At 45.6% G+C, this 20,692-nt stretch overlaps 2 protein-coding genes across 3 annotated transcripts in view; one reads left to right on the top strand and one right to left on the bottom strand.

The window, feature by feature from the left end:
* Positions 1–315: 315 nt before the first annotated feature.
* Positions 316–14,394, bottom strand: DDIAS (DNA damage induced apoptosis suppressor). Of its 2 annotated transcripts, XM_083362811.1 has the most exons (5): positions 13,976–14,394; positions 9,695–9,820; positions 7,164–7,325; positions 4,240–4,357; positions 316–3,228 (listed from the first exon to the last, which is right to left on the bottom strand). In XM_083362811.1, the coding sequence occupies exons 2-5, from the start codon at positions 9,802–9,804 to the stop codon at positions 1,234–1,236; spliced, it is 2,385 nt and encodes a 794-aa protein (XP_083218937.1). In that variant the 5' UTR covers positions 9,805–9,820; positions 13,976–14,394; the 3' UTR covers positions 316–1,233. The 2 variants fall into 2 exon arrangements, with proteins under 2 accessions (XP_083218937.1, XP_083218936.1); XM_083362810.1 differs by lacking the exon at positions 13,976–14,394 and having other exon boundaries at positions 9,695–10,074.
* A 1,380-nt stretch (positions 14,395–15,774) lies between these two features.
* PRCP (prolylcarboxypeptidase) overlaps positions 15,775–20,692 on the top strand; it is a gene marked incomplete at its 5' end in the record, with an annotated part of 43,120 nt that continues 38,202 nt past the window's right edge. Inside the window, one exon of the mRNA XM_083362140.1 lies at positions 15,775–15,948. Coding sequence (XP_083218266.1) covers positions 15,775–15,948 — 174 coding nt within the window. The remainder of the gene's footprint in view (positions 15,949–20,692) is intronic.

Here is a 20,692-nt window from a genome sequence, read left to right as displayed (position 1 = left end):
CATTACTGCTAGAAAAATCATGGGAGTTATCCTGCCTTTCAGATGTAGAACGCGGCTTCCCACGTTCATTTATTAATGAACAGATAAAAGAGAAGAAATCTCCAATCGCATGTATAGGCAGACTTCGACTTGCAACCATAATTGAGCCCAAATCTTCCCTTTGTAAGCAAGACAATTGATGAGTGAGTTTTGCCCCGTTTTATGACCTTTCTTGCCACTGCAGTGAATCCCTGCAGTTAAGTTAGTAACACGGTTGTTAAGTGAATCTGGCTTTCCCCCACTGACCCTGACTGTCAGAAGGTGGCCAAAGGGGATTGCCTGACCCCTGGACACTGCAACCGTCATTAATACATGCCAGTTGCCAAGCCTCTGAATTTTGATCACAGGATCACTAGCTACAGCGATCGTGTGAAAAACAGTTGTAGGTCACTTTTTTCAGTGCTGTGGTAACTTTGGCCAGTCACTAAATGAATAGTTGTACGTCGAAGACTACCTGAATAGAGTTTTAGGGCTAAAATATGACTTGCACTGTTGAAGGGAAAGATGGCGGTTGGCCTTCATGGGACCACAGATTTACGTGCTCTGAAAGCTCCTTCCAAGATGTGATTAATCAAGAACGTCTACAAACCTGACCACAGATTTATTGCTTTGATATACAGTGCTTATATATAGCCATAGTCTGAAAGGACTTCCAGCAATGTACAGTATCAAAATTTAAAATGTCAGTAGACAAATGAAAGGCAGTTCTTGTTTAACGACTCTAGTTGGAAGTAGCAAGTCTGCCATTAAGCAACACACTTTTAAGTCAAACAAAACAGTGTGGCCGTGTTGCTTAGCGGTGGCAGTTCCAGAAATCCTGGTTGCCATTGCTAAACAATGGGTGGGTCATTAAGTGAGGATCTCACGTGACTGCAGCATCTGACTTCCCGCTGGCTTCCCCAACGACTTTGCTTATGGAAGCTGGTGGGGAAGGTCCCAAAATCATGATCACAGAAGCCAAGGGAAACACCTTGTCATAACTACCATTAACTTTCTAGGAAAGAGTCCTTCAGTGCTCGTATTCCATTCTTTAGAATGATCAGACGGAATAGGAGCAAAATCTGGCTATGTACAGTATAATTCAAAACAAAACACCAAGCTTTTGCTGCCCTCGGCCCCAATTTTACGACTACTGAAGCTGTGCTCAAAGCACAACTGTGACCAAAAGGTCGTGTTTCAAAATGAAATGGGCCTTCAACAGGTTGGCTGCGATACGGTGGCCTCCGCGTTGGGCAGGTCGTCCTGACCCGAGAAGAGTTCAGAAGACCAGTCGGCAACATGAGGCACGGGGGAAGGGCTGGGAAACAGCTTTGATCTGCAGAGGTCTACAAAAGATGGTTTGTCAAATGATTCGGTGACTGGCGGACTAAGCATCCTGGTCTGTTGACGGGTAGGCTGGCCCTCAATGCCAGCTTCTTCTGGTGGTTGCTTGTTAGGAAGAAGCCTGACCTTCGCTAATCTGGAAAGACGGCTTGGACTCGCGGATCCTCCTTGCTTTTCAAAAAGAGGAGAATCCTCTGTCACTTGAGAATGGCTGTGAAACTTGACCAAGTTCTTCCTCCTCCTCCTCCTTCTCCACAATTTTACATCCCGATCTTGAATTTTCTCTGATGGAGGACTCCATTCTTGGCCATCACCTTCGGACAGTAGCCCTTTGGCCAAGAGGCGACTCGTAAATAACTCCGGAGGTCCACATGGATTGACCATGCCAGCTTCTGCGTTGCTTGACCTTGTAAACGTGGAGAACTTACTGATGAGCTGTTTTACTAAAGGGTTTTTAAAGGGGAGCCTAGGCCTTTTACACTTGGCCTTGTCCTGAGGCAGTTTACTCGGGGGCAAATCACTTAGAATGGATCTTTTCCCTGCAAGGAGGCTGTCTGGATGATAAGGCCTTGTGAGGAGAAGGGAGTGGGGATCAGGAGTGAAATCCAGGGTACTTACAAGGCTGCATTCTGACTTGAAGAATGATCCAGCAATCGGAGTGCTTGTTCTGGGGGCTGAGACACCCACTGCATCATGGAATGATGACCCGTAGTTAGAATTACTCCAGCCACCATTTACCTTACCTTGCCTTGCCCTGAATTCTGATCTTATAGAGTTGGGGGTCAGGGCACCAGCCCACGGCGTGACGATTTGGGGCCCGGGTAACATTGCTGAAGTGTTTTTTGTTGATCCCCTGGCACTAACGTCAAAGAGATCTGCCGAAGCATCAAAATTAGCCTTGGGGCAACTGGAACCCACCAGTGGGGAACAGTAGACAACCCTCCCTCTCAAAGAATTGTCTTGTTCTTCAGCCAGCTGCGTGTTCCCTTTATCTTCGGCTGATTTTTCACACAGGCCTGAGGCAGGACGCCCCTCTTGACCGTTTGGCAGGTCAGCAGTGCAGCTGGGATTGTCGAGTTTGGCAAGAAATTCAGTTAAGCCTTCAGACGAGGCTTCTTGAGAGGTTACACCTCCCGTAGCATCAGGAGAAGATGTGGAAGCAAGGCGTCCCTTAGGTCTCTGGTGGGGCCAAGGGGGCTGTGGATTTCTTAGCCCATAGCTGGACTGGATGCTAATTTTGCATGAAGAATCTTTCTGCTCCAAGGCTAAGGGGCTTTCTAGCGGATCGCCGCCTTTTCTTCTCATGGAAGATTCACTTCCCGATTCGACCTTAGTGGTGACACTTGGCGGAGAAGGATACGAACAAGACTTCTTGTCTTCTTGTGCGTATCCTTTATCCTGCGTCGAGTTTTGGCCCCTGAGGTTGTAAACCAAGTGTCTCGCTGATGTAACAGATCCACCTTGGCATTTCTGCTGCTCCGAGGTAGCCTGGCGTGAAACTAAAGCTGCAGAATGTTCTGCGTTTTCTGATGAAGCGGACGACCAACTTAGTCCGAACGAGTCAGGCCAGAAGGTTGAAAAATTGTTTCCGTGATGGGATGGAGGCGCATCCCAATCATCAAAGAGATGCAGGCTCTTTAGTTCCCTACTCGGATGATCAGATGCTGTGACGTGATCCGGAAGCCGTAAAGCCCCCTGCCTCTGCTTTAACTGAGAACATCGCTGCTGCTCCATATAGTGGATAACGGTGTAGCCCACAAGCTCAGGATGGGGTACAAACATTTCACAGGCGATGAGAGTTTTGGTGCCTCTCTCCGTTTGGCAGCCATTTTGCAATAAGCCAGCCACACTGGGCTTGTCAGAACTCTGCAAAGAAACGAAATTTGTTCTCTCGGTTATTTATTTATTAAATTACATTTCTAGGTCTGGGCTCTGCTTTCCCACCAGACCAGAGAGGATTCAGAAACTTGTTTTATCATGTTGTCTGCGTCAGCCAACTTCAAACTGTTAATTATTTGAAGCTGGCTGGTTTAAACTAGACATAGGAAACCCCTTAGCTACAGTTCTAGACCCAGAGTAAAAGGAAGTTGCCTTTATTTACTTATTTATTTGGGAAATTTATATTGCCGCCTACTTGCTCATGGCGACTCAAACCCCGTGAAATCAGCTGAAAAGTTGGTGTCCTTATGAACTTCCACCCTCTTTTCTTTTCTTTTAAAAATGTATTTAGAAACTTTTTTTAAAAAAAACCTGTATTTATGAGCGGTGGTGGCACAGTGGTTAGAACGCGGTATTGCAGGCTAATTTTGCTGACTGCCGATTGCCAGCAGTTCGATCCTCACTGGCTCAAAGTTGACTCAGCCTTCCATCCTTCCGAGGTCGGTAAAATGAGGAGCCAGGTTTTGGGGGGGGCAAATATGCTGACTTTGTAAACCGCTGATACAGGGTTGTAAAAGCAACGTGAAGCGGTATATAAATCTAAGTGCTACTGCTACTGCTAAGTGCTATTTAATCTGGGGAGTTAATAGGCGCTGCTATTTGGAGGAACGTGGATGTCCAGGTGTCCAGAGATTGTTGTGTTGTAGATCCCTGGAGAGGGCTTATACCATTTAGCAGTTGTGCATGGGGATTATAGTCTTGTACAACTTGAGACTCAACATTATAAACATGAGAACGTGCACCGGGATCAAGATAGAATCAATGTTCCAGTGACTGGAACTGTTATTTCAGACTGTCAGATGGCAATTATGAGGCTGCTCATAATTTAAACCAGAAACCTGAGCCTGCACACCGAGAAGCTTGCCCCAACAAAGCAAATGATCCTTCATGCTTAAATTTCACGTTTCCGAAAAGATTTATTCCAAGCAGAACTGTCACCTTAATTCTGAAGACAAACTTCTTCCCAGCAAAGCAAGTTTCAACGGCACGAAACACTACGCCAAGCACGGCATCGTTTTCGTCCTCTCCTGCTTCTCGGTTCAGTTCTTCGATGTACCTTGACGGAAGATAATTTAATTTCTAATTTAATAGCACTCTCCCAGCACTTAAAAAAAATTATACCCAGGAAGGGAAGCAAACAGACCTGCCTTTCGATAAAATGTTTCACATTGCTTGTGAACATCTCCCACAAGCCCTTTAAAAATCCAGCCTAAAAGACGCTGAATTCAGGATTCTGAGGGACACAATAAATAAAGCCAGAGATTTCTGCTTTCTGGCTGAATTCCTCTTTTGCTGATAAATCACTTATCTGCAGAGTTATAAATCCTTCCAGATGGTTTAACTGGTATCTCTCCCATGTGTGACCACAAACATGGAGATCATGTTGTCAATTAAACTGAAATTGCCTTCTCAACATGGGAACTGACAACTGTTGTCAGACACACTATACAGGTAGTCCTCGGCTTACAATTGAGCCCAAATTTTCCATTGATAGCTAAGTGAGTTTAATGACCTTTGTTGCCACCGTTGTAAAGTGAATCGCTGTAGTTGTTAAGTGAGCCACACGGTTGTTAAGTGAATCTGGCTTCCTCCATTGACTTTGCCTGTCAGATGGTCGCCAGTGATGATCACATGAGCCTGGGACATTGAATAACAGAACAACAGAGTTGGAAGGGACCTTGGAGGTCTTCTAGTCCAACCCCCTGCTCAGGCAGGAAATCGTATACCACTGAACTTCACAACAGTTTCCTTCTGACATAAGCAACTAGCCTGTCCATGAACCACTGGTTGATTTACATATTGGCTACGCTTATGTGAAAAGGATCCCGGTCTGATTTCTCCCATCTCCCATTGACCATGAATTATTCCAGGAACTGTGGACAATCTCTTCCTTGCTTGGTCTCATTATCAGGAGAAACTTCCTGACAGTTAGAACAATTAACCAGTGGAACAACCTGCCTCCAGAAATGGTGAATGCTCCAACACTGGAAGTTTTTAAGAAGAGACTGGACAGCCATTTGTCTGAAATGGTATAGGGTTTCCTGCCTGAGCAGGGGGTTGGACTAGATGACCTCCAAGGTCCCTTCCAACTTATTATTATGTCTCATAAAATCTCACGAAACAACTGCCCAAAGAATGGAACAAACCCTTTCAAAGGGATCATGCTGCAAAAGTTCCAATGGATTTCATTCAAAAACATAGCAGGAGCAACGACGTCAAAGTTTCTCTTGCTCAATTCAAGTATTAATTAATGGAGGCGTTTGTATTAAAAAACAACAACAGGGACCCGTGGCCTCCAGAATGTAGAGAAATCAAATAAAAGCGTTTTAATTGTACCTTCCGACGCTCATAAAAGAATGGCTGTAAGGTGAGGACCACTTGTACACATATTTTCCAGTCCAAGCAGAAGCATACAGTTTGTTATGAAAGCGACAGCCGAGTCTCTTTCACTAGTCAGAAATAATATCTCTCTTTTCCTTTAGAAAGGAAAAAGCAGAAGCTGCTATAGGAAAGGCTGGAAATGAATGGGATTACATATCTACCCCCAGCCTCAGTTTAAAATTGAATTGGCAAGGTTTTTTTTTCCAAGCCACAAATTGGTACAAAAATAACATCTGTTCCAAGGCCTGTCTGTTGTCTAGAAGAATAGGAAAACGTTAGAACTATTTTCTGTGCCAACTGATTAGTGCCTTATTGTCTCTGTTATTTAAGCTCTCTGTACATGCACAGTAAATGCATGTTAAACAAGGACTCCCTGTAGTCTATCAGCCAAAGGAGGGGAGTGTGGATTCTCATAGTCACACATCTGAAAAGCACAGGGCCAAAAGGTGGATGGTATGGAATTTCCAAAAGGGACGCGGTGGCTCAGTGGGTTAGGACGCTGAGCTTGTCGATCAGAATGTCGGCAGTCTGGCGGGTCGAATCCTGAGTGCCGCGTAGCAGAGTGAGCGCCTGTTACGTGTCCCAGCTTCTGCCAACCTAGCAGTTCGAAAGCACGTAAAAATGCAAGTAGAAAAATAGGGACCACTCCGGTGGGAAGGTAACAGCGTTCCGTGCGCCTTTGGTGTCTAGTCATGCCGGCCACATGACCACGGAGATGACCTCGGACAAGCGCTGGCTCTTTGGCTTTGAAACGGAGATGAGCACCGGCCCTTAAGTTGGAGACGACTAGCACGCATGTGTGGGGGAAACTTTACCTTTACCTTATGGAATTTTTTTTCCCCACACGCTTTCCCCCCCATTTTACTTGTGAGTAAAGCACAAAGGCTGTGGGAGCCCTAGGTTGCAATAAGATAGGAAGAGAACATTTACTGGCTTCTGGCAACATTCTGAAAAAAAAAACACCTTTATTCCTTATCACTTGCTCAGCTCTCTGACACAATAATGATCAAATCTGCCAAATATTTTAAATAAATCAGACAACCTTACGCTGTTCAAAAAAAGCAAAAACAAAGCAAACCCGGTTACCTGCCTGTTAACTCATTTTCTGTTCAGAATTTAAATGTTCTGCACAAAACTCCAACATCTATATTTTCTTTTAATATAGAGCAATTGGCGTTAACAAACATAGCCCAACATTCTTATAAAGAGAAGAGAAAGGTGAGGAATAATTTTTCCCGAGGTTAATCATGAATTCAGGGAAATGTGAACTCGAAGAGTTTTTAGACCCAAGTTGAGACCGTTTCTCCAATTAATACGCTGGCCTCACCACCCTTTTTACAGCTCCGCAAATTTAATTGCCATTATTAATATCTACCAGCTTGGTATCCAGGCAGCAAACTGAACAGCAACTGTTCTGAGAGATATAATTAAATCAGTCAAATAGAGGGAAGGAAGCAAGCTCGTGCTTCTCCTTTCTTTACCTTTGCAGACCCTTTGCTGTAACTCCAAAATAGGCATCTAAGCAGCTTCCAAATACTGTGACCTCAAAAACATCATGCGTGTCGGCAACCTCCAGCGAAAGCCGGTATCTGTAGTTAGCTTCTTTGGTGTCACCTGAACAACCACACTTCTGGCAATTGTATCTGACAAAAGAAAGACGACGAAGCGATTCAGATGTTGTAGGATCACAGTGAAAAGTCTCACTCTTTGCAGTAGGCCTATTGTGACGTCCTGGCCTGCCACAACTGAAGCCTCTGGCCAGAAACGAACCGTGGCTCCATTTTCTTGAAAAGGGTATATCAGGGCTCTTCAAACTTGGCCCATTTTATGACTTGTGGACTTCCAACTCCCAGAATTCCTCAGCCAGCGTGCCTGGCAGTCTGTCACTGCATTGCAGCGAAGCACAAACAAGGATAAAGTGGCAGCTGACAGCTGGTACAGTTGAATGACACCTGCAAGAAGTCCTCGAATGTACAGCCACAATACAGGTACCGTATTTTTCAGACCATAAGACGCACCTGACCATAAGACGCACCCAGATTTTAGAGCAGGAAAACAAGAAAAAAAATATTCTGAACCAAATAGTATCGGTATACTAAAACAGGGCTTTTCAACCTTTTCATCCATTGTACCACTTTTAGCACAAGGCAATGTCCGAATACCACCAGTCACCCAGCAAGGTGTCAAAAACTTGACACCCCCCCCCAAAAAAGAAAAAAAAAGATAAAGTACAGGTAGTCCTCGACTTATAACGATTTACTTAGTGATTATTCAGTTACAACGGCACTGAAAAAAGTGACTTATGACCATTTTTCACACTTATGACCATTGCAGCATCCCCAGGGTCATATGATTTACATTCGGATGCTTGGCAATCGATTCATATTTATGATGGTCACATTGTTCCAGGGTCATGTGATCGCCTTTTGCAACCTTCTGACAAGCAAAGTTAGTGGGGAAACCAGATTCACTTAACAATCATGTTACTAATTTAATTTCTCTCTCTCCTTCTCTCTCCCTCTCTCCCCCCTTTCTTTCTCTCTCCCTCTCCTTCTTTCTCTATTTTTCTCTTTCCCTCTATTTCTCCCTTTCTCTCCCTCTATTTCCCTCCCTTTCTCCCTCTTTCTCTCCCTCTCTATTTTTCTTTCCCTCTATTTCTCCCTCTCCCTTTCTTTTTCTCCCCCTCTTTCCCTCTCCCTTTCTCTCTCCCTATTTCTCTCCCTTTTTCTCCTTCTCTCTCTCCCTCTTTCTCTCCCTCCCTATCTTTCTCTCTCTCTCTCTCTCTCTCCCTCCTTCTCCCATTGTTCCTTCTTTCCTTCTCTCCCTCTTTGTCCTTCCCTCTCTGTGTTAGAGCAGTACCCACGGAGGCGGCCCTGCAGCCTGGCTTTCTCTTGCAGAAAGCAAGCTGAGGGAGATTGCCAGGAACGCGATCTTGCGCGGTTTCAGTTTCCCTTGCTACAAGAGAAAGCAGGCTGAAACGGAGCAAGGGAGATTGCAGCGGCGCGAGCAAGATCGGCCGATTCGCGTTCCTGACAATCTCCCTCGCTCCGTTTCAACCTGCTTTCTCTTGTAGCAAGGGAAGCTGAAATCGAGCGAGGGAAATTGCAGGAGCGCGAGATCGGCATTTCTCAGCACGTGCCAATTCGTGCTCCTGGCAATCTCCCTTGCTTTCCACTTGCGGAGGTTGGGGCTGGCCATACGGATCACCTTCGGACCATAAGACGCACCCTGGTTTTCCCCCTCACTTTTGGGGGAAAAAAGTGCGTCTTATGGTCTGAAAAATACGGTAGTCCACAACTAACAAGTTTATTGAGTGACTGTTCGGAGTTACAACAGCACTGAAGAGAGTGACCTATGACACTGACTTATGACCATTTTTCACACTTACGACCATTTCAGCATCCCCATGGTCATGTGATCAAAATTTGGACCCTTGGCAACTGACTCATATTTATGACAGTTATAGTAACTAAAGGCTTGGGTGTTTTATTTGCCATAACATGGAAAAGAGATAGATTACATACTACAATAAGCTGTCCTACTTGTCATCTCATAGCTGATTATATCAGTTAAGGTATTTTTTTCTCTCCCATGTACTACAGGTAGTCCTCAACTTACGACCACAATTTAGCCCAAAATTTCTACTGCCAAGTGAAACATTTTTCAAGCAACTTTTGTCCCATTTTACAACCTTTCTTCTTGCCACAGTTAGGTGAATCACTACAGCTGGTAAGTTTAGTAACATGGTTGTAAAGCGAATCTGGCTTTGCTGTTGACTTTGCTAGTCAGGTGGTCGCAAAACGCGACCACACGATTCTGGGACACTGCAATCGTCATAAAATACGAATCAGGTGCCAAGCATCCAAATTTTTGATCACCTGTCCATGGGTATGCCGCGTAAAGGTGAAAAATGGTGAAAAGTCACTTTGATTTTGGTGCTGTCGCAACTTTGAAAGATTAAGCAAATGACGGTAATCCGAGGACTACCTGCAATCCTTGAGATGGGGCATACCGTTTGAACTGCAGGGATAGCCTGGAAAAACAACTGTGACATGATGGATACACAAAGCTGCTGTTCTGGATGGAAATGACAGAGGCAACCAGGAAGTGTCCGCCATTCATGTGCTTTCACAATTATCTATCGAAAGAAAACACAATTTCAGTTTCAAATATGGAATTCTACAATCAAAATATTCCTGACTCCAGAAACACATTACACCAAACGTCTACATTACACCTGACAGTGAGGACAATTAACCAGTGGAAAGGCTTGCCTCCAGAAATTGTGGGTGCTTCATCACTTGAGGTTTTTGAGAAGAGACTGGACAGCCACTTGTCTGAAATGATAAGGGGTCTCCTGCTTGAGCAGGGGGCTGGACTAGAAGACCTCCAAGGTCCCTTCCAGCTCTATTCTATTCTGATTCTCCTCCTATTTGTTGGTGGCTAGCTCACTGGGTGAATTTACATCTTATAATACTGCATGCACCGTATATTGAATGAATAAGAAAAAGAGACAATTTTTTTACAAGTGTCTTGGGGCGCGCCATCTTGTCTAATTGCCTATCTTACTATGCAGTGTAGATTGAACATTTAAAACACAGCTTGGCAAACTGACATGGTGTGGAGTATGCCGAAGAAACGGTAAACGGAAATCAGCAAAGCCCCATGACTACGGTAGGATGAAGAGTCACAGTGTGTGTATACCGGCTCTTTGTAATTCCTCTCTGGGCAGGGAAAGAACATGAGACCACCCACAAGCGCTCCCGACAGTTTTTCCTTATGAGAAGATTTGCAACGCAGGGTTCTCTGGTGGGTTGAGAGCTCGAGGACAAGGGAATAACCATCTTGTAGTTCAAACTGCGGTCAGATGGAGGTAAAAATCAGATGGGGAGTTTGGTTTGACAGTGTGAACCTGTTGTGATTCAGGGTCAGCCTGTGGGTTCGGCAGTTGGGTCGGACGATTCAGAGGAGGAGGAGGAGGAGGGGTTTGGAGAGCCTGCAGAGGACAGTTCTGAGGCTTCGCAGAGCTCTCAGCCAGGCCCCTCCCATCTGGTTCCTCCTCAGACCCAGCTGTGTGAGCCTGACAGCGTGGATGAAGATGACCCACAGCTGGCCCTGTTCAGGGATGCCCGACGCAGGAGGCAGTCAATCAGGAGTAAACAGAGGAAGGCAATGGGGCACCTCGGAAGGAGGCAGAGGGAAGCCATGCCTTGAACTGTTTAAAAGGGGAATGTGTGGGAGGGCTGGTTTGCTGAAGGCAACCATTTGAATAGCTCCTGTTTCATGGTTCGTGTTTTTGTTTTGCTCAGTTTGCTCCGTTTTGGATCTGTTTTGTGTAAATAAATTTGGCGGGCGTACTTCCAGCCTTTTGCCTTTTGTAAAGGGGTTGTCCCTGGCTTTTCTGCAGGGCCGGTAGTAGGCTGGAACAGAACAGAACCTTACCTAGTGGCTGCAAGAGACAGCCATTAAGCCATATGGGTCTCTTCCAGAATGCACCTCTAAGATGGCATCAGTCCAGGAGTTCTAGTTCTGGTGAATGAGTCACTGGTCATGATCGAGAGAGTAACATAAGAGACTAGCCCTCAATTCTCACCCAGGGCAGGTCTGGGAATACTCACTTTAAGGAAGCTGAATTGCTTCACAAAATCAGGGTTTTACACCACCTGTCCTGGAAAAAGACTATCCCTAGGGATGCTGGTTAGTGAGCCATACGTATACAGAGAGTCCTCGACTTACAACCATCCGTTTAGTCATCATTCAACGTTAGAACAGCACTGAAGAAAAATGACTTGACAGTTTTTCACACCGATGGCCACTGCAACAATCCCCAGGGTTATGTAATAAAAATTCAGATGCTTAGCCAACTGACTCAGATTTATGACGGTTGCAGTGTCCCACCGTCGCGCGATCAGTTTTTGAGACCTTCAATCAATCAGTCAATCAGAATAGAGCTGGAAGGGACCTTGGAGGTCTTCCAGTCAAACCCCCTGCTCACGCAAAGTCAATGGGGGAGCCAGATTCACTTCACAACCGTGCTTACTAACTTAACAACTGCAGTGATTCACTTGACAACTGTGGCAAGAAACCTCACAACAGTCTTGCTTAGCAAAGGAAATTTTGGGCTGAAGTGCCGTTGTAAGTTTATTACTAGATGTAGACTGAATTAGACGACAATCATAAACCCGGTCAACTTTGACATTTGTTGCTGAGGTCTGGAGTAGGTCTGTTCTTTTCTAGCTTACTCTGATCATGCACAATAGTTTTGTGCAATCGCACCACAGAAAATAGCTCATCTCTGTGGCAATGTGTGTCACACACGCTACTCAAGTAGAAGCTGGTACACTTAGGCCTGCCTAGAAAATCTTGCGTGAAAATTAGATCCCTGACCCACAGTACAGAAGCATCTTTTTGCGTGGACTACTCTCTCCTCCTAGTTGTGATCTAGTCTTTTAACTCCATTTTAACTCTGAAGCCTAGAACTTTTCCCACTGTGGAAGACGGCAGCACTCACTCATCCCTGCTTCCCCTGCCTCAAAGGAGGGTGCAAATGCCTGCTTGGAACTCGAAGAGTTTGTGTCACTACAGACTCCAAGGCAAAGCAACATTGCCCTAGACTAGTTCTTCTGCCTTAGGAGTCCAGTTTCTTTTGGAGTAACGTAATGTCCAGTTCTTTGGCCCACAGCGTACCATGCCCCTCCTGCCCTCCTCTGTCTCCCGGAGTTTCCCCAAATTCACGTTCGTTACACTGAGGACACTATCTAACCAGCCGCAATGGCGCAGTGGTTAGAATACAGTACTGCAGGCTAATTCTACTGACTGCCAGCAGTTCGATTCTCGCCGGCTCAAAGTTGACTCAGCCTTCCATCCTTCCCAGATCGGTAAAATGAGGATCCAGACTGTTGGGGGCAAATATGCTGACTCTGTAAACCGCTTAGAGAGGGCTAATTCTGTGAAGCGGCATACAAGTGTAAGTGCTGTTACTATTTCATCCTCTGCCTTCCCCTTCTTCCTTTTGCTTTCAACGAAAGAAGCTGGTTTAGCATTTAAGAAATTCATCGTGGAGCAGAATACGGAAAAAACACATACACTGCCTTAGCTAGGAGTCTCCAATTCCTGGAAGTTGAAGAGATACACAGCTAAATGCCCTAACAAGCCATGCAGCCCTGAACAATGCTAGATGTAGTTCCACCAGGTGGAGACATACTGAGAGATCAGGAATATATGGAGCTCAATCTGACAGTCCCCGAATCTGTCTCCTAACCATACATCAGCGTAATAAACCAGTAGAGGTAGGTAATAGATATTAAATGGTGCTTTGCAGCCATTTCCTCATTCTACTAGGTGTTTTTTTCCTCAAGTTAGAACAGCAAAGCCTCCCCTTGCGCCGTTTGTTCCTTAAATACCTACTGCTTCATCAAGAAACTTTACCCAGATCAAATATCATTCCCCATCTAAGCCAATAAGAGGAGGGATACTCTGGCCCAGACAGAAGAAATGGTAACGCCTCAACTGCAGTAAGAAAACGAAAATCATGGCATCCCGCCCTCTCAATTCCTGGCAAACACATGGGGAAGAAATGGAGATAGTGACAGATTTTATTTTCCTGGGCTCCAAGATCACGCAGATGGGGACTGCAGCCAAGAAATTAAAAGACGCTTGCTCCTGGGGAGGAAAGCCATGGCAAATCTACACAGCACACTAAAAAGCAGAGACATCACCCTGCCAACAAAAGTGCATATAGTCAAGGCTATGGTCTTCCCAGTTGCAATGTATGGCAGTGAAAGTTGGACCATAAGAAAGGCTGAGCTCCAAAGAATTGAGGCCTTTGAACTATGGTGCTGGAGAAGACTCCTGCGAGTCCCTTGGACTGCAAGGCCTTCAAACCGGTAAGTCCTAGAGGAGATCAACCCTGACTGCTCTTTAGGCAGCCAGATCCTGAAGCTAAAACTCAAATCCTGTGGCCACCTCATGAGAAGGAAGGACTCACTGGAGAAGAGCCTCATGCTGGGAAAGGTTGAGGGCAAGAGAAGAAGGGGACGACAGAGAACGAGGTGGCTGGATGGAGTCCCTGAAGCAGTAGGCGTGAGCTTAAATGGACTCCAGAAGATGGTAGAGGACAGGAAGGCCTGGAGGAATGTTGTCCATAGGGTTGCGATGGGTCGGACACGACTTCGCAGCTAACAACAACAACTGCAGTAAACTAGAACACTGTTAAGTTTTAACAAACTGCATCACTGTTTCAGTACCTCAGGGACATAGAGTGGTAAAAAGACAAAATGAATGGATAGCTCACCAGAAATTGCCAGGTGGAGGAAAAGGTGTTCTACTCCCTTTCTCCCTAAATAATGGGGGTGAGAGAACTCCAACATAGCCGGAGCGTGCCAAGTTGAAGAAATCCAGTTAAATCCGTCCACTGGAAGACAAGAAAAAAAGTCTAATTTCCTGAAAGACAAAATAGCAAACATTTAATGCTGGCAATCTGGGAAATCTCGCTCCTTCCAGAAAGCGACCTTCATTCAGGTTCCCTCTAGAAACAGGAACCCGCACCAGTTGGGTTTCTGCCTGCCACAAGTTTCCATCCAGGTGTTCCCAAAACAGCGAGGCCTTTAGTCACCAGAAAAGCTGCTGCCCCACACTGGAATTCAAAGTGCTGGCTGGGGATGATGGAAAGCAGGGTCCACCTTTCAAGCAGTCTGAAAGACCCTAAGAAAGGGCTCTTCAAACTCGGCCCTTTGGTGACTCGGTGGACTTCAACTCCCAGAATTCCTCAGCCAGGCACGCTGGCTGAGGAATTCTGGGAGTTGAAGTCCACCGAGTCACAAAAGGGCCGAGTTTATAAAGACCCCTGCCCTAGAACAAGTACGGTCGGTGTGAATGGATATCCCGCCTTTTAGACAAGACAGATCAAGGCAGCCTTCATAATATTCCCTCCGGCCAGGTTTAAGAAAACAACAACCCCGCGAGGTAGGTCGGGCTGAATGGGACCGGCCCAAAGTCGCCCAGGGAGCGTCCATCGCTGAGGATCAACTTCCTAGTCCAGGGGTAGGCAACCTCGGCTCTTTTATGACTCATGGACTTCAATTCCCAGAATTCCTGAGTCAGCTATGCTGACTCAGGAATTCTGGGAGTTGAAGTCCATGAGTCATAAAAGAGCCGAGGTTGCCTACCCCTGTCCTAGTCCAAATAAATAAATAAGTAATAAAATAAAATAAAAATTATTGAGGAGAATATAAAGCGAGGCAAACCCGTAGCCCGAATAGTGTCACATCTCCCAGCAGAAGCGCTGCTTCTTTAGGAAGCCCTCCCGAGCTTCAGGACGGAAGTGACGACAGCAACTCCTTTCTCCCAATCAGCGCGCAGCTCGGAGGGGAGCTGCTCAAAATCCCGCCCCTTCTCTTCCCGCCTCAACTCAACCATCTTCCCAGCCCCGCCCACTACCGCTCCCTCCTCTACCCAATCGGCGTCCTTCGTCGTTTCTCCCTGCCATGGCAACCGCGACCAGCTTTGTGAAAGATGCGGTGACCGGAGACGGGGGGGGGGGGGAGAGTTTGGAAAGGAACAGCCTACGCCAGGGGTAGGCAACCTCGGCTCTTTTATGACTCATGGACTTCAACTCCCAGAATTCCTGAGTCAGCTACGCTGACTCAGGAATTCTGGGAGTTGAAGTCCATGAGTCATAAAAGAGCCGAGGTTGCCTACCCCTGGCCTACGCTAAGGAGTCTTCCAAACCTGGCCCTTTTATGACTTGTGGACTTCAACTCCCAGAATTCCTCAGCCAGGCACGCTGGCCAAGTTTGAAGAAAACCGCCCCCCCCCACTCAGCCTACGCTTTTACCTCAGGCGGGATTGCAGAAAGCCTCTCTGAAGGCTTACCTGCCTCGGTCTCTCCTCCCACCGCCCTCTTTTTCTCTCCGGCAGCGAATCATCGAATGGCGGGGGCGTGGCTTATTTTTTGAGAGGAGCCGCTCATTTGCTCGTCTCGGGCTGTGGGTGGCGTCAGACGGCTTTCTGGCCCGCCCCCTTCTCGAAACCCGGGTATAAAAACGGGAGAAGCGGCGGTAGTCTTTGATTTCGGCCGGTCGCTCGGCCGTCATGAGGCTCTCTGTGGGTCTGTGGGGCGGGTGGCTCTTCTGCCTCGCCTGGCTCGGCCATTTCGGCCGTGCCCAGCGCATCTTCGGCCTTCCTCGTCTTCACCAGGCCTCCCGTCGCGATCCCTCCCGGCTCTTGGGGCTTCACGCTTACCGCACTTGCTATATCACCCAAAAGGTAAGGCGAGGAAGAGCCGGGCGGCTTTCCCCTCAAGCCTTTTCGTCGCAAAGCATCCTGTCTTTCTTCCTCCACCCACGTTCCCTTCCGTTTCCCTTTTAACCGTGCCTGTATCTAGTGGCGGTGAGTCCCGCAGGATCGCCCTCGCTGTGCCTGGAAAGGGAAAATCAAGAGCCTTGGTGGAGCAGTGGGCTAATGCCTCCTTAAGTAACACCAGCTGCCTGCAATTAGTGCAGGTTCGAGTCCCACCAGGCTCAAGGTTGACTCAGCCTTCCATCCTTCCGAGGTAGGTAAAATGAGGACCCAGATTGTTGGGGGCAATTTTTTTTAAAATTCCATTTATATCCTGCCCTTCTCCGAAGACTCAGGGCAGCTTACAAGCTTAGCAGTAGCCTTCATTCTATGTATATGCCTGCTTATTAGGGCTTTCATACACACACCCCAAGCGGCATTATTACAAAGTCAGCTTAATTGCCCCCAACAATCTGGGTCCTCATTTTACCTACCTGGGAAGGATGGAAGGCTGAGTCAACCTTGAGCCTGGTGGGACTCGAACCTGCACTAATTGCAGGCAGCTGGTGTTACTTAAGGGGGCATTAGCCCACTGCTCCACCAAGGCTGACTTTGTAATAATGCCGCTGGGGGTGTGTGTGAAAGCACTAATAAGCAGGCATATACGTAGAATGAAGGCTACTGCTAAGCACATTTGATTTGTCCTTAGATTGTAAGCTGCCCTGAGTCTTCGGAGAAGGGCGGGATATAAATGGGATTAAAATAAAATAAAATTAAATTAAAGGAAGCCTCCCCGGTGGACTGGCAAGCCAGCCAAGAAAAGTGGTCTGAATTTAATGCCGCAATAACTAACTCCGATTCCTAGCACATCCTCCATCTATCTCTCACACACACACAGGTTAGCGGGGCTTGACCCATCAACAGGCTGGGACTTAACAATTGCACGGGCTCTGAAGCTTAGCCTGTTGTGGGAAGACACAGAAAGAATTTGGTGCGGGATGCCGGTATCCTAAGTCCCTCAACCTTGGCCATTTTCAGTTGTGTGGAATTCAACTTCCAGAATTCTTCGGTCAAAGACAATATTTGTAGTTCAGGGTTGAAATGAGAGGTCCTCCGCTGCTGTCTGAGCTTGTTTTCTTGCAGAGATTTCATTACCCAAACTAGGTAACGCCATCCCTGCTAGCATGTTTTCTTGCAGATGCTAGTAGCACATGATGATGTTACCTAGTTTGGGTAATGACACACGTCTGCAAGAAAACAAGCATCAGAAAATGTCAAGGATCCCTCATTCTTCAGTCAGCATGCAGCCAGTATACTGGCTGGGGAATTCTGGGAGTTTGAAGTCCACACATCTCCAAGTTGAAGTTGAGAAATGTGAGATTAGAATAGAATAGAGCTGGAAGGGACCTTGGAGGTCTTCTAGTCCAGCCCCCTGCTCAAGCAGGAGAATCTACACCATCTCAGACAAGTGACTGTCTAGTCTCTTCTTGAAAATCTCCAGCGATGGAGCGCCCACGATTTCTGGTGGCAAGCTGTTCCACTGGTTGATTGTCCTCGCTATCAGGAACTTTCTCCTTAATTCCAGGTTGCTTCTCTCTTTGATCAGTTTACAACCATTGTTTCTCATCCTTCCCTCTGGTGCTCTTGTGAACAACCTGACCCACCCCCGCCTTGTGGCAGCCCCTCAGATTCTGGAACCCTGCTATCATTTCTCCCCTATTTCTTCTTTTCTTTAGACTGGCTAAACCCAAGTCCCGCAGCCGTTCTTAGTATGTTTTACTCTCCAGGCCTTTGATCGTTTTAGTTGCTCTTCTCTGAATTTTTTCCAAGCTCTCAACATCTTTTTTTGTGATATGGTGATCAAAATTGGCTGCAGTATTCCAGGTGTGGTCTTACTAGGGCTTTGTAAAGCGGTACTAATACTTCGCGTGATCTTGATTCTGTGCCTCTGTTTATACAACCCAGGATTGTATTAGCTTTTTTGGTTGCTGCTGCTCACTGCTGCCTCATAGTCAAGTGATCGTCCACTCGGAGTCCAAGGTCCCCCTCACAGTTACTGTTTTTAAGCCATGTCTCACCTAATCTGTACTTGAACCTTTGAATTTTTTTTCCCTGCCTGAATGTGAAACTTTGCTTTTCTCCACATTGAAACTCATTTTGTTGGATAGGGCCCATTGTTCAAGTTGGTCAAGATCTTTTTGGATCCTGAGTTTGTCTTCTGGGGTCTTGGCTACTCCTGCCAGTTTGGTGTCATCTGCAAATTTGATGAGTTCCCCTTCTATTCTCTCATCTAAGTCATGGATGAAGTTTATTTTTATTTATTTATTTATTTATTTTAATTCCATTTATATCCCGCCCTTCTCCGAAGACTCAGGGCGGCTTACAAGCTTAGCAGTAATTAGTGCATAATGTCATAATGTAATTAGTGCATAATGTCAACCTGGGCTAGGGTTTCTTCAGCAAATCATTGGCTTAGCCTGTCTGAAGACTCTCTTGTTGGGCTAGGATGGCTGTTTTGAAAGATACCAGGCTGAGAAAGAGAAGAACGGGTTTAGGCCGGGGAAGTTTGTAACACTCTGTGAGAAAAATATTGCAAATAAGAGATGGCCTTAGGAAGGCAATCTCTGTGTTGATTATTCTGACTTGAATGCTTTTTTGATGCCTTGTGTGGGGGTAGTCTCTGAGGTTTGGAAAGTTTGATGCTGAACATCAGTGAAACAAGCCACTATCATATATATATAGATAATCCTTGACTTATCACCATAACTCAGCCCCAAATTTCTGTTTGCAAAGCAAGATAGTTAAGTGAGTGTTAAGTGTTATGTTAGGAACACTAAGTAAAAGCTGGCTTCTCCTTTGACTTTGCTTGTCAGAAAAGGGGATCACATGACCTCGGGACACTGCGACCGTCATAATATGAATCAGTGCCTGAATTTGGATCATGTGACCGTGGGGATGCTGCATCAGTCATAAGTGTGAAAAATCGTGCGAAGCCACTTTTTTTCAGTGCCCTTGAATGGTCACTAAATGAATGATTGTAAATTGAGGACTACCTGTAATCGGACGATTATGTTGGCTTTGATGAAGTGATTTGGGGGCGTTGTTGAAGATGGGCTTTTCAGAAGCTCAAACCTTTTATCCAAGTTACAATATATATTAGAAGTCTGGCTACTGTACTAAGCCTGCAAGGAAGTTAACGTAAATTCTGATCTTGCTTCTTGGAAGCCTTTAAATTCAACTCAGTTGTACTGGTGCAATGATTCCATTTCTCCTTAAAAGGTGGCAGCGTTATGTTCAGTTAGAAGTGGTGACAATCTTGGGCCTCTGGGGTTGGAAAGTTAAATGGCAGTTTGTACTTTCGTAATAGGTTTGTTAAGCAAGCAGGTGAAATGGCAAATATTTTGAACATTACAATCTTGTAATGGATGAATTTGCATCCTATTCAGTTGGGACATCCCAAGCTTAATGTAAAAATTGGATCACAAATACTCTTACGCGTGGGAACTTTTTGCAAAGTTGCAAAGTGTGCCAATCTTCCCACAGATTGATTTTTTTTAACATGGATTTTTTTTTAGTGTATTGTAGAAAATCTCAATACTTTGAAAAATTAAGAAAAGCAAGTAGATGTTTCTTTTGCTAGATGGATGAATATAAACCTAGTTACATCTGTATCGGACAGAAGTTGCCAACTTGCAACATCCAGCTGGAGAATACAAATATTTCAGCTTCATTTTGGTTCCAAAATTCTTATTTTATTGAATACACAACATAATATTGTCAAAGCAAAATTCACTCTTACTTAGTCTTTGTAAACAATTTCATAATCGTAATCATAATAGTAAAGTTGGAAGGGACCTTGTAGGTCATCTAGTCCAACCCCCTGCTCAGGCAGGAAACCCTATACCATTCCTGACAAATGGCTGTCCAGTCTCTTCTTAAAAACTTCCAGTGTTCTTTTGAGAGTTATTTTTCCTCTTTGTTGGTATTGTGCTAGACTGGGCTTTTATTAGCTCACTTTTCAAAATTTCCCAAGCTTCTTGAGTTGTTTTCCCCTTGAGGATTCTCATCCATGGAATCCTTCCCAAGCTCTCTAAGTTTATTGAAATTAGCTCTCTTAAAGTCCAGTCTAGTTTGACTGTATTCTATTGCTTGTGCTTCCATAATGTTGAATTCCAATATTGCATGATCACTTCCTCCCAAGGTTCCTGTGGCTTCAACACCTTTCCCTTTGTTATATGGGAACCGTCTGCTTTTCTTTCATACCTGCTTCAGTTGTCCTTGGGAGTGGCTCAAGCTCTGACATCTTCAGCAGAACCAAAAAAAAGTTTCTCCTTCTAAACACTGTTAAAGCAATATCCCCCCCCTCAAAAACAACAACAACAACAACCTCTAATGGCAAGACTAAACAAAGAGGCACGTAGCTGCCACAGTTTCATTCTTGACCCAACCTCTTTGAAAGAAAGTGGAACAGCTGAACCACCAGAAACCTGGTTTGGAAACTGCACCGTTTCGGATCGCAAAACCCTACAGCGAATAGTGAGGATGGCAGAGAAGATCATTGTCCGCAACTGTTTTTACTGGGCATTATTACTGATACTACTGTTGTGGACACTAAGCTGATGTTGAACTTAATTACGGCAGCGAGACTTTTAGTAGCGCAATGTTGGAAGAAGGAAGAACTGCCGACTATAGAAGAATGGACTTTAAAAGTTTCCAATCTGGCGGAAATGGC

This window comes from Vipera ursinii (genome assembly GCF_947247035.1).
Source record: "Vipera ursinii genome assembly, chromosome: 4".
In the NCBI taxonomy this organism is placed as follows: Eukaryota; Metazoa; Chordata; class Lepidosauria; order Squamata; family Viperidae; genus Vipera; species Vipera ursinii.
This window is presented reverse-complemented; position numbering and strand designations above follow the sequence as displayed.